The sequence below is a fragment of the Mustela lutreola genome, chromosome 11 (genome assembly GCF_030435805.1).
Source record: "Mustela lutreola isolate mMusLut2 chromosome 11, mMusLut2.pri, whole genome shotgun sequence".
NCBI lineage: Eukaryota > Metazoa > Chordata > Mammalia > Carnivora > Mustelidae > Mustela > Mustela lutreola.
In genome coordinates this window covers 55,100,042-55,113,385 of record NC_081300.1, presented here as the reverse complement: position 1 = coordinate 55,113,385, position 13,344 = coordinate 55,100,042, and the positions used below count along the sequence as shown (strand labels likewise).

At 47.6% G+C, this 13,344-nt stretch overlaps 1 protein-coding gene across 3 annotated transcripts in view; it reads left to right on the top strand.

Moving 5' to 3' along the window:
- L3MBTL4 (L3MBTL histone methyl-lysine binding protein 4) overlaps positions 1 to 9,026 on the top strand; it is a 452,666-nt gene extending 443,640 nt beyond the window's left edge. For all 3 annotated transcript variants that reach the window (XM_059139212.1, XM_059139210.1, XM_059139213.1), the window contains 2 exons: positions 5,113 to 5,175; positions 8,777 to 9,026. In XM_059139212.1, coding sequence (XP_058995195.1) covers positions 5,113 to 5,175; positions 8,777 to 8,944 — 231 coding nt within the window. In that variant the 3' untranslated portion in view covers positions 8,945 to 9,026. The remainder of the gene's footprint in view (positions 1 to 5,112; positions 5,176 to 8,776) is intronic.
- Positions 9,027 to 13,344: the final 4,318 nt, after the last annotated feature.

The following is a 13,344-nucleotide window of genomic DNA, read 5'->3' as shown; positions in this document are numbered from 1 at the left end:
TCTAGAGTGAAAGACATGATGAAAGGAAAGACCGTATCTGTAGTAAGGGTGATTATTTTGCGAAACCTTTGTTAGAAATGTGTGGGTGTGGGCAAACACTCCAGTCGTGGTCAGGGTGAAGTGTATTTCGTACCCTGGGCCATGGAAATGTTCTGTAAGAGTGTAAGCACTACAGAGTAGGAACTAACTATATCTCTTTATGTCATTATAGTAGAGTATCTTGCCCAGAGTAGGTGTGTGAGAAATGTGTGATTGAATCAACGGGGAGGTGGATTTTATCTGGTACCCTCCCACAGGTGTGCACGGGCATGTGGTACCCTCCTGCCAGGTGTGCACAGGCACATGGTACCTACCAGGTGTGTGGGCACATGGTACCCTCCTGCAGGTATGCACAGGCATGTGGTACCCTCCCACCAGGTGTGTATGGGCGCGTGAGGACAGGAGGCTTCGGGTTGTATGTTAGAGCCACAGGTGTGGCTCATGTATGCTCAGGGCACATATGGGTGCTTTTACTCCTTATGATCAGAAATCCTTTTTAAAGCAGCACGTATAAATTGCCAGAGCCTCAACCAAGTTCTCCCCAAATGTCCATTAACTTTAAAAGATGGCAGCTGCTTTAAAAGCAATCTTTACAAGGAGGGAGTGTTTTGAAAAATTCAGGATACTGCTAACTAAGCATAGCAGCCTTATACAAGTGGGCCCTTAAGAAAGGGCAGATAACAAATTCCACTGTTAAAAAATGAGACCCAGGCTGGAAACATGGTCCCCAGTGGACTTGGAGCCAGGGCAATCAGGCACACAGCTCCAGGCTCAGCAAGATCGAGAACACCACCGTTCGGAAAGATTTAAGGGCACAGCAACCCCATGGAAGCAAACAGGCCTGCTGAGCTCCGAGAGGATGCCAGGAAAAGTAGGTCGCTGGGGGAAGTAAGTTGGGAAAAGTAATGGGCTCATTCAAGAGTTGGCACAGGGTCATTGTTCTTAGTCTTTCCAAAGTGCTGTGTCATCCCCAGGATTAACCTACTCAGTGGTTTTCCAAGACAAAGCTGGGGCTTTCGCTGTGGGACACCCCACTCCTGAGAACTCAGGGAACCGGGCATCAGGCAGCCTCCACACCAGCTGTGCTGCTGGGAGCCAAGGCAGAAGTTGGCCGCCCCCAGACCCCAACAAAGGTGCCATCACCTGAGACCAGCAGACACATCCACATATCCATCTTGGGTGCGGGCAAACAGATGGTAACTTCCTGCTTCCTAGAGCTCATGCCCATCTGAACAGTTCACATTTACCACAGACTTGGAGAGATAAACAGATTTTTTTTTTAAGATTTTTTATTTATTTATTTGACAGGCAGAGATTACAAGTAGGCAGAGAGGCAAGCAGAGAGAGAGGAGGAAGCAGACTCCTTGCTGAGCGAAGAGCCCGATGTGGGGCTTGATCCCCGGACTCTGGGATCATGATCCGAGCCAAAGGCAGAGGCCTTAACCCACTGAGCCACCCAGGCGCCCCAGATAAACAAATTTTTAAGAGGAGGAAGAAAGGCAAGCTTTCTGATAGTACTACTCTATGCTATGTTCGAGCTCACCACTTTCCATTTAAAATATTTAGCAAAATGGGCTTTCTATTAAACCTCAAAATATAATTTATTCTTACACAGAATAAATACTAACAATACTGAATAATGAGACTGAATAATGATCAAGGCCTTTAGATATTTTTAAATTCTGGTCAGAAAAGTCAACCTCAGTAGATTCCATGGAACTTGTTTTTGGCTTTGGAAAAGGACAGACTGAATAGACCCAGAACCTTTTTCCAAAGAAGCAGAAGATTTCCGGCCAGTGGTTCAGCAATGGAGATGAGGCTTGCTGTCTGAGGGAGGTGGGACAGGGAGGGGCTGCGCCTGGGGCCCTGCTGGGGGCCACCCGACTCCCCAGTGATGCTTCACTTCCGCTCTGACAGGTTCATTATTCCTGTTAAAAATCCTGTCTACCTCCACATGGACAGTGACTCGTTGGCTAACAGGAGAGGAAATGTGGTTCTTTCCTGTGTGCCCAGAAAAGGATATTTTAACCCAGCAGACCATCAAAGCAACACACACCACTTTTGCTGCAAATGGAAGTTTCTGAAATGTGTATTTTAAAAAGACTCTCTCCTAAAGCTCTTCTCCTTGTGGGGAATCCGGGCTCCTCGTTTCTGGCTTGGCTTTCCCACAGGAGCTGATTGAGCTATGACAAAATGTATGTCTTCTGCTAATTCCTAGTCCTGCTTTTTTACTTCTAATTTTCCTGCTGTGACATTCAGCCTCTTGTCCTGTGAAAGAGCCATCTCAGGAAAACCTGCCTGTAGAGCAGTGGCTTTGGACCAGGAAGACATGCGCAACAACTGGACACGTTTTTGGTTGTCACAACAGGGGGGTGGGGGTGCAAGTGGCACATGGCAAATGGAGGCCAGTGTGGCTGCAAAACAGACTGCGACACCCAGGATGCCCCGCGGCAAAGAGTGCTCAGCCCACGCCAGTCAGTAGCGCCCAACACGCCAGCCCTCCAGCAGTTCTCTTGGGCTCTGCTCTGATTCCTTTTGTCCCACACCCAGCCTGTGGGCAGGTCTCAGGATTGGACTTGCAGTGCCTCCTGCCTCCAGCTCTGAGCTCTGCCCCATGCAGTGTCCAGGCCCTGGGGCCCCCCACCAGACAGCTGCAGGTGTCTCCTAGTGACGTCCTACCCGGTGCCCCCGACGCTGCTAGATCACCTCTCAAGCTCTTTCGTGCCGCGTTCTCAGGACTGCCTGCACGTGAGCATCACCTGGGGTGTCTAGAAATGCATGCCCAGCACATGGACCAGATCCAGCCTCGTGACTTCGGCTTCCCTGTGGCCTGAGCCTCACTGTCATACCTGTGTAAAGCTGTTGAGGGGATTCCAGGGTGCGGCCAAGAGAGAGAACAGCCCCTCCAGGGCTTCTTGCTGCCCATACCAGGAAACCACATGGCGACCCCCTCACCCCCGTCTTTTTCCACAGCTCCCCTTCTGCTCCACAGTTCTAGCCACACGGGACTCCTCCATGCCGATGCCGTATGTGTCATGCGTCCTGCTTATGGCTTTGCCCAGACGCTCTGTGCTGAGAAGGTCTCCACTCGCCAACCCCCCAAATCGCCCCCAGTGGAAACATGTCACCCAACAGTGCCTGTCTCAGCCTCCATCTCCCTTGTGATCGCTTTCCTGGGTTCCCGTCTGAAATGCCATCTATCCCTGCTAGAAGCCCATAGTCTTTCCGCCTCTTCTAGGACTTAGCACATCTGAGAGCATGTATCAGTGTGATGAGTAAGGCAGCCTTACGTGCCATTTTCCCTTTATCCTCCTACCTCTGATCAAACCATAAACGCGTTGGAAGTTCCCACCTGACCTGCTCACGGGTCCCGCTTCCCAGCGCCCAGCAGGAGCTGAGGAGGGGGTGGGGGGGTCCCTGGCCAGAGAGCAGCCTCGGGAGCAAGGGGACAGCACCCCCCTCCTAGTGTCCCAGGCCTTAGAAGCTCTCTGGAGCTCCTGCTGTCACCCGCCCCAGTTACGTGTCTCCACAACTTGACCAACAGTGTTCCCACGCCTTCCTCAGCTCCATGATTTCAGCCACCTGAAAAGAGCAAATCAGGTACCTCATCAGAAGAGCACCAGGCACTTGGGCGAAGCCCCTCAAAGCGCTAATGCCTCCCAGGTGCTCCCAGGCTCAAGGATGCCTTTGTGTGGTTTGGGAAGATTTTTTTTTCTTTTTTTTTTTTTTTTTTAATTCTCATCATCCTGCACTTTGGAAGGATGACTGTAATGACTCATGATAAACAGACTTGCAGCATCCGAGGTGAGGAAAGCAAACACCGACATGCTGACGGCCCCTAAAAAGTAGTTCTGGAATCCTCGTATCCAATATAGCTGTGAATCAGGGGTGTGCATGCAGGGGGCAGGGTCCGGGTTCGCGCTACGGATGTTGGTTCTTGGCCGCTTTGGAAGCCGGAGATCAGCCGAGGCCGCAGGGCTCTCTTCTGCCAAGTGTGGGGAGGGTGAGTGTCCGCTGTCCTCTCCCTGCAGGGAGCCAGGGACTCCCAGGCCTCTTGGATCGTAGAACATGTTGATACCAGGGCCTGCACTCCCTGCCTTCCCGGGGGCCTTCTCCTTCAGAGAGGGGGGAGAAGGTTCGCGTGCTCCCTGCTCAGCTGGCACAAGATACAGCGCGTGAAGACAGTTGCTCTTAAAAACATCATCTCCCAGGTTTTGTCATTGCTGCCTCCTGGGTTGCCTCTCCTCTGTGCCGCAGCCATGCCGGACCTTGCCAAAAGGGGCCGGACTCCCCTTGTCATTGGTCTTTGAGAGTCTACGCTTTATCACATTTGTTCACTCGGCTCCCTAGAAGCATCGCTGGGACACTCATGGCTTCCTGCTCTTCCAGCCAGGTGGTGCTCTGGTCTCTCTAATTAGAAGGAACCTGGGCCTTGTGTGTGGCTGGGGAGGGAGGCGGGGAAAGAGTGGGAAATGAAGCTACAGAGGTGATTCTCCAGAACTCCTGGTCTGGAGGCTGTAACCCTGAGTTGCAGAACCATCCCTGGCACTTCCCGGCCATGCGTGACCTTCAGAGAGTCATTGAGCCTCCTTGGGCTTCAGCTTGATTGTCACTGGTGAGGGAATTTGGTCAGCAGAGGTCCCTGGAGTCCCTATGAGACTCAGATGGGGCCTCAGAGTCACTGAAGGGCCAGGTACCCAGTCCTTTTCTCCGGCAATCACTGTGGAGACTGCTACTCTTGGGCCATGCCCTCCTACCTTCCCTAACTCCACAGGGAGGACATGAGGATCAGATGAGAGAAGATTCCAGAATGCTGGCACGGCATCCATGGAGACTGTCATTGCCATCACAACAGTAACCCTGTGTAGGTCATCCGGGCAGTAAGAGGCCAGAAGAGACTGGGGCTGGGCTGATTGTTGAGCTGGCACAGGCTAATGGGCCTTGATAGTTCCTATTTCAGTCCCAAGAGTTTGAGGGATTTGCAATATATTTTACTCAAATGTTGAGTTACTACAACCCAAGAAATTATTTCAGGTGCGTGTTGTAAATCAGGCTTTTCATCTTGCACCGTAGGTGGCTGAATTTGTACAGTCTCTCCTGGGCTGCGAGGAACATGCCAAGTGCTTCAAGAAAGAGGTAAGAAATGCAAAAATTATATGTCTTTCCATAGTCTGATCCCTGAAGAGCTTTGTTTTCATTGACTTGAGCATAACTGAGAGCAGCTGGTGGGCCACAGAGAGGGCTTGGGGAGGGACAGAGCCCAGCAGGGCAGTCGGGCCCCGAAGGGTCAGCCTCTGTCCTTGTCCTGCCTGTGCTGAACTCTGCGTTGTCACAAAACATTCTGGTGCCTGGCGCATGGGGCCTGCTCGAGAAATAAACTCTTTGGGGGAAGAATAAATGAACACGTCAGGCAACCCTTATGGGTGCTGTGCCGGCTCTGCTGTGATGACTTCAGGCTTCACTGTGGGCAGGAGGGGTCCTGCAAGGAGCCTGTGCCCAGGGAGGAGAGGGAATTTGTCTACCCCAGGGTGACAGTGGGACTGTCCTGTGTGTCCCTGCTCTATACCTGCTTCAAGAGGAATACAGAGAAGCCAAAGAGCCCTTCTGTGGGGTTTCTGTTTCCTACTCCATGTTAGTTGGGAATGTCTCAGACTGCTTAATATTTGTCCTGGAATTAGTAACCATAGCCCTAGGGGCCCCAGAAGAGATTGGATCAGCTATAGAGTAATAGTGAAAATATGGTGGTTCCTGTTTATTGTGGACTTGCCTGTGCTGGGCCATGCTGAGCACTTTACAGTTGTTGTCCTGGGTCCTCCAATAAGCAGTGAGGAGGCTAGTGCATAGCAGGAAGAAGGCAGCAGATTCCAGTCTCTGTTCATGATGACTCCATCACCATTGCTCTAGAAGTCTGTAAGAAAACTCTTCCTAGAGCCACCAGTGTGTAGCACACACCCTCCCGCTCCAGCGGTCGGGACATGCTTGGTTCAGGGAAAGTACTCTTGGAGTCTGGGGTCCTGGGATCCTCAGAACCCAACAAGTCCTGCACCTCCAGGTAACTCAGCATCAGGGTCACTCAGGTAGCTGTTTGGGTAGCTGCCGGTTGAGACATGACGTTCACCTGCTTTCACCTGAGCCCAGCACTGCTCAGAAGTAGCTAGCCTGGCCTCACACATTTGAGCTGCTCTCAGCTTCAAGCAGTGCCCAAGACCCACCTTGTCCACAGGTGTCTATAGGTCAGGTGGCTCCAGCGTGGCTCTTATGACCAGCAGTTCCCTGGTGGACAGAACACTGACCCTGTCTAATGCCTCTGTAAAACACAGACTTCCAAGAGGGGACTTTAAAGCTTGGGGTTAGCGTGTTTCAGCACCTTAGAAAGTTCTCCAGGTTTTCCGTTCTCCAAATGGACAATTCTTCAACAGACATTATCATAAATGCACAAGAAGGTTTTGGGTTTGTTTTTGTTTTGTTTTGTTTTTTACCTTTTTTCACTAATATATAATGTATTATTTGCCCCAGGGGTACAGGTCTGTGAATCGCCAGGTTTCACCCTTCACAGCACTCACCATAGCACATACCCTCCCCAACGTCCATAACCCAACCACCCTCTCCCTAACCCCCTTCCCCCAGCAACCCTGTTTGTTTTGTGAGCTTTAAGAGTCTCTTATGGTTTGTCTCCTTCCTGATCCCAGCTTGTTTCATTTTTTCCTCCCCTACTCCCGACAACCCTCCGCCCTGCTTCTCAAATTCCTTATATCAGAAAGAGCGTATGATAATTGTCTTTCTCTGATCGACTTATTTCACTCAGCATAATACCCTCTAGTTCCATGCACATCATTGCAAATGATAAGATTTTATTTCTTTTGATGGCTGCATAGAATTCCATTGTATATATATATATATATATATACACCACATCTTCTTTATCCATTCATCTGTTGATGAACATCTAGGTTCTTTCCATAGTTTGGCTATTGTGAACATTGCGGCTATAAACATTCAGGTGTACATGCCCCGTCTGATCACTACATTTGTATCTTTAGGGTAAATACCCAGTTTTGCGATTGCTGGGTCATAGGGTAGCTCTATTTTCAACTTTTTGAGGAACCTCCATGCTGTTTTCCAGTGGCTGCACCATCTTGCATTCCCACCAATAGTGTAACAGGGTTCCCCTTTCTCCACATCCTCGCCAACATCACAGGAAGCTTTTTACAACTTTCTTAACACTTTAAAACTTTAACTTTCCACTTTAATTTAGACTTAATTTCAAAACTTGGGTCCATGGGGGATGCTTATGTCTCAGTGAGTCATTGACATGAAGGGTCTGTACCAATTCAAAAAGGTTCAGGGAAGGAGGGTTACCATAGAAAACCCTTTCATCCTGTCTTCTTGGTTCTAGAATCAGCAATCTTTCTGAGACAGTCTGTTTAAATAGGTGATGTGGGTGTAGGACACATATACGGTCCCTGGGACTCAAACTGAGAGCAGAGTGGGGCTTTTAGAAGCTGTGGAAATGGCCTGTTTGGTAGTCCATCCCCATCCTGTGAGTCTCAGGGAAGCTACCACATGTCAGACCACCATGTTTTAAAAGTTAGTAAATAAGGGGTGCCGGGTGGCTCAGTCGGTAAAGCAACCAATTCTTGATTTCTACTTGGGTCATGATCTCAGGGTCGTGAGATTGAGCCCCACATGGGTATCTGCAATCAGTGGGGAGTCTATCTGTCCTTCTCCCTCTTCTGCCCCTCCCCCTTCTGCACACTTTTCAAAAGTTAATAAAACATTTATTTTGTATATATTTCTGCTCATAATGGCATTTATCATTTTAAAAACTTCAATGCATGTCAGTTAAAAAGAGAAAATAAAAATGAAACCACTATCCCACAAGCCAAATCTGACTTCACTTAATTTTTGGTATAAAGACTTTAAATATCTTCATTATATGTACATATATATGTGGTTACACATGTTTAATGTAATGGAATGAAAAAGATCTTTCTATATCATGTCATATTTTGTTGCTTAACAAAATAAAAAATTAGAAAAATTTGCCAAATCATTGTTTCATCAAGATGTGAATTTCAGTGACTGCCTCATACCCCAACCTAGACGACACCATAATCCTGCTATATTTGAAATCCTGGACTGTTTTCAATATTTCACTATTACAAATAACACTAGAGTGGATGCACTGCACTTTGTTCTCTTGGGAAAAATTCCTGGAGATTTACTTGGTGGATGAAAGTAGGGGTTTTTTTTTTAAGGTTCATAATACAAATTCAGGCAAAGATTTTTTTTTTTTAAAGATTTCATTTATTTATTTGACAGACAGAGATCACAAGTAGGCAGAGAGGCAGGCAGAGAGAGAGAGAGAGAGGGAAGCAGGCTTCCTGCGGAGCAGAGAGCCCGATGCGGGGCTCCATCCCAGGACCCTGAGATCATGACCCGAGCCGAAGGCAGCAGCCCAAACCACTGAGCCACCCAGGCGCCCCCAGGCAAAGATTTTTTAAACATAACAGAAATTTCCCCTGTATGTTGAGTTCATATTTAACTGAGTCCTGGGTAAAAGCACGCGGTGGCTCAGCGGTCAGAGCTGGGTGGGAGAGGGTGCCGTCTTTCCCTGTAGTAGGAGAGCTCTGCAGGGAGGCGGACACCATTCAGTGTCCATCCCCACCCCCCAACCCCTGCCATGAGTCCCCAGAAGTCGCCAGAGGGTAAACAGTATGTGTTTATTTACTCGCAGCAGATCGATGGCAAAGCCTTCCTGCTTTTGACACAAACAGACATCGTCAAGGTGATGAAGATCAAACTGGGTCCAGCACTGAAGATTTATAATTCTATCCTCATGTTCAGGAATTCCCAGGACCTCACTGAAGAAGACTCTCTCTCAGGCCAAGAAGCCAGAGGATAAACACACCACCTGAATGGCCATGGCACCAGGACCTTGTTCTTGCAGCAATAAAACTGGCCCACATTAATTTGATTTGAACGTCCCCATGGTCATATCCATATTTAATTTGGACTTTGAAAGCAGCTGTGGTTTCGATGTGTAGAGGGTATGATGACTGATCCAGGGCCAAGGATGCAGGGGCCCGTGTATGGTTTGGGGACATCTTTATCTTCGGCGGTGTCCTTCCAGCTCTGATGCGTTGCAACAAACAGACCAAAGAAGCCCATACATACACCTTCAGTTTTTCTCCTTCACCATTAACCATTTTTCAAGCATAAAACTCTAAAGCAGTGAAATAGTAGAAAAACAGCATTCATAAATACATTGTTCATGTTTTCACCAGAACATCTGAGCTTGGCTCAGATTTGCCATCTGGATGCAGTGAGTCTAGGAGATAGAGGCCTGGTGCTTTAGAAAGACTTCATGTGGGATTTTTAAGTACTTTACTCAGGAAAGTGCGAATCTTTAAAAAAATAATAATAAGCACATATTTTCATGATTCATTAATTCTCCTTTTTGTTCCATTAAGTATTTCTTGTTTGTGCTCCCAGTGGCTCAAAGAGCACTTGGGGAACAGTCAGCCTGGGCAGGTAGCAGAAGCTGGCCAGACCCTCCCAAGGACCCCCTCACACACAGCAGTGCCTGGTGGCCATCTGCATGAACATGGGGGACCCTTGTTCTGCTACTGAGGCGGGCCCAAGGGCCAGCCACCCACCCGCACCACTGAGGCAACCTCAGGAGAATAGGTAGCTGGCCCCGCTCTCCCTCTGAGCAGGTGTGATGAGGAGCCGTCATGTTACATCTTCATAGAGACAAACCATTAAAAGGGAAGTTCTCTGAAGTAGGGAGCTGGGTGGCTATGATTTGTTTGAACGATTCTGATTTCTTATCAGACCTTATTTGTTTTGTGTAAGTGACTATATCTGACACTTAAGAGGAATCAATCCTACAATTTTGAAAGACAATCCCCTTTTTTATACCCACAAAGTTACCCAGGCCCCCATGGAAGTGGAGAGCCCTTGTTTTGAGAGGAGGGAGGTTGTGGGGGGAGAAAACAAACAGACCTCACCCATTTGCTTCATTAAGAATCTTATGGTTGAAGAAAATTGATTCAGCTTGGAGAGATTCTCAAACTGTAGGTCACTGAAGCAAAACAATTCTTCTCTAAGAGGTGTGCGTGTATTTCATTTTTTTTTTTTTTTAGATCTTCACCTAAATGGAATTTTAATATATTATTGGTTCATGTAAATTTTTGTTTTCTGTGTTTTGTTTGCTGTTTTCTGGTTGTTGTTTTTTTTTTAGACTGCCATGTACAATTTAATTCCTGCTTCTGCTGTGTTAAAATTTTAATATATTTTAAATGATAATAAACAGATAAAATAAAACCCCTACCTCTATGCCTTAATGAATATGTTGTTATAACCTGTTCCCACACCACAACCTGAAGTCTTTTTTCTCAACCTCAGAAGAACAGAGCATTGTGTGTGTTAGCCGGCAGAGAAGACAGCCTCGTTTGAGAATCTGAGATATGTTTCCTTAGGGAAGCAGATCCAGCTGTTAATAAGTTCAGAAATTAGGGGCACCTGGGTGGTTCAGTTGGTTAAAGCATATGACTCTTGATCTCAGCTCAGGTCTTGATCTCAGGGTCGTGAGTTCCAGCCCTGAGTTAGGCTCCATGTGGGATGTGGAGCCTACTTTAAAAAAAAAAAAAAACTTGAGAAATTAAAATGGAGATTTTTAAATTAAGAAGACCCTCACAATTGCTCATTGTATAGGCTCCATGGAAGACCTGAGGTGCCTGTTTTGTATATTTAAACTTGTCATTTCAACAGAAGGATCTAGAACAGACCAGACAAACTTGGATAAATTGGGGTTAAAGTGTTGTGTTCCTAGAAGACAGTGTGATCAGATGGAGCTTAATCTGGTATCTAGCCACCTGTTGGACACCCCAACTTGTCACCCAACATCTTCACCTTGCCATACTGGAATGGCACCTCAGATGGTCCCGTCCTTGCTTCCTCACCTGAGTAACTACCGTCATCAGTGAATCTCCCTGACTCAGGAAACCAAAACATCCGACTCTGTCCATCTCTCTTACACATTCTCCTACAGCATGACCTCACTGAAGGTGGAGACTGACAGGGTGCAGGTGAGCTCCTGACGGCTCCCTGCTGGTCCACACACTGCCGGCTTCCACACCTCACCCCCCCTTCCTCTTCAGTCCCAGCACTTCCCTCATGCTGCCCTCCTGTGCTGGACCTCCCCTGAGCTCCTTTCTTCCTCCCAACTCACCCTCCTAGTGGGGCTCTTAGCCGGCCATAGGCTGATTCCTCTACCCTAGGTGTTGTCTCCCTGTTAGCCCTGCCTGGGAAGACCAACTGCAGCCCACCTCCCCATCATATGGCTCCTCACTTGCCGTCCTCACCACATGCTTGCTTACCCCACTAGTCCAGTACTACTACTCTGTGGGGACAGAGGCTTGCCCCTCACTTCCTCCCAGCACTTGATGTCGTACCTGGCACTTAATCCGCCCATAGTAAGGGATTCTTGGTCTTTGTGAATGAGGCAAGCCCATCAAAGTCAACTTCAGATCCCAGTTCTGTCAATTCCTAAAGAGGCACCACTTATCTATAAAAAGAAAAGAAGACCCACCCTGAGGAATTTTTTAACATCAGATCTTGTGGATGTGTGGATGTGAATGTAGCCCACACAACATACCTAAAGGGCCGGACACCCAATAGAGACCATTCACTATAAGTCAGGAAAAGAGCAGCAACAGCCATTCAGTTCTCGATCATTCTTCCAGGAATCCCCACACATATACTGCTGAAGTTTGCATCAACCCTAAGGACCCCAAAAGGCCCGCTCTTCTCAAGGTGGTTATCTGCTAGGGGGCTCAGAAGCACAGGGAGCGGGCTCCGGGATGATCTCCACACTACCACGCCCCACTTTGACCCCCACCTCTTCCTTCCCCTCACCCCATGCTCTCCAGACAGGCTGGAAACCTGACAAGTTGAAATCTTTCTCCCAGGAGGAGCCCCCCTCAGGAGTAAGACAGCATCCAGAAATGCCCCAGATGGTTTGAAGGCTTCGGCTGCCCCCCAGATACCACACTTAGTCTCTTACTGTCCTTTTTCCCAATTCCCACCTGGAAGATGTGTGAGTTGGGGACAAAGCAAAACATTGCCAGTAGGACTTCAAGAAATACAAACTTCTGGGTTATTAGAAAGAGTGCCCCTGAAGGGCCATTTGTACGACACATCATGGGGCTGGAAATTAGATCATTAGCAAGGATACTCAGGGAGCTTAGGACCTCTGAGACCATGGTCTTTGAATGCCTTTAATTTTGGATTCTTTTTCACAGAAATAAAATTCTCTACTTCCAACAACCCACAGTCCTCCCAAGAAAAAAATCTCTCCTTAATCATCTCTGAACGACTCTTTTCTCCTGGCCTATGATTAGATTCTGACCTTGGTTAACTCAAGTCCTAAACAGATTCCAAGATTTATGAAAGACGGACCCCTGTTAACCCCAGGCTCTGAGTTGTGACCTCTTACCCTTGTGAAGGCTGACCTGAACATCCCTGGCACTTCTTGGTGGAATTCTCTTTGTCTGTGGAATCTCCTTCTGTTGAGTGAGGGTTGGAGGCAGGAAAGTGTCGGGGAAAGTACTTGGGCTTCAGACTGAAGTCTGGCTTGAATCCTGACTCCTGAGCCCACTCCAGAAACTTTTCTTCACCATCCAGCAAATGACCAACTGGCCTGGCCGCAGTACTCATTCCTTTTGAAATACTGAGTTTCCACTGCATTACATTTTTTTTCTTATCATTTTAAAGAACACGCCATTTGTCTCTGCAACTCTCGGCACCGAAAAATACATTCTTGAATATGAAGTGTTCCTATGAATATATTCTTAATATTCAAGAACACATTCTTCATGAATACTTTTTCTTGTAAGTTCTTAACAACTTACTCTCCTTATAAATATATTCATGAAAAATATATTTGTTAATAGACTCTTGAATATTCAGAATCCTTATAAATAAATTCTTATGAATAAATATATTAATGAATAATATATTCATAAAAACTCTTCCTTCAAAAAAATATATTCTGGCTATCCTCGCCCGGTCTCTGTCCCTCCTCCCCCACCCGTCCGTATGTAGCTGCAGCAGAAGCCGGGGACAGCCGCAGTCCTGAGGAAGACAGCAGGAGCCAAGCAGCTAATGCTCAAGAGTTACACAGGGGACCTTGCTGACTGAGTGCTTGGTTCAATGACCCACCGCAACTTGATTTCTCAGGGAGATCACCTGCTCCCCAGTCTTTGCACCAGAGATCCCTTTCAGGCAGAGGATGGATTT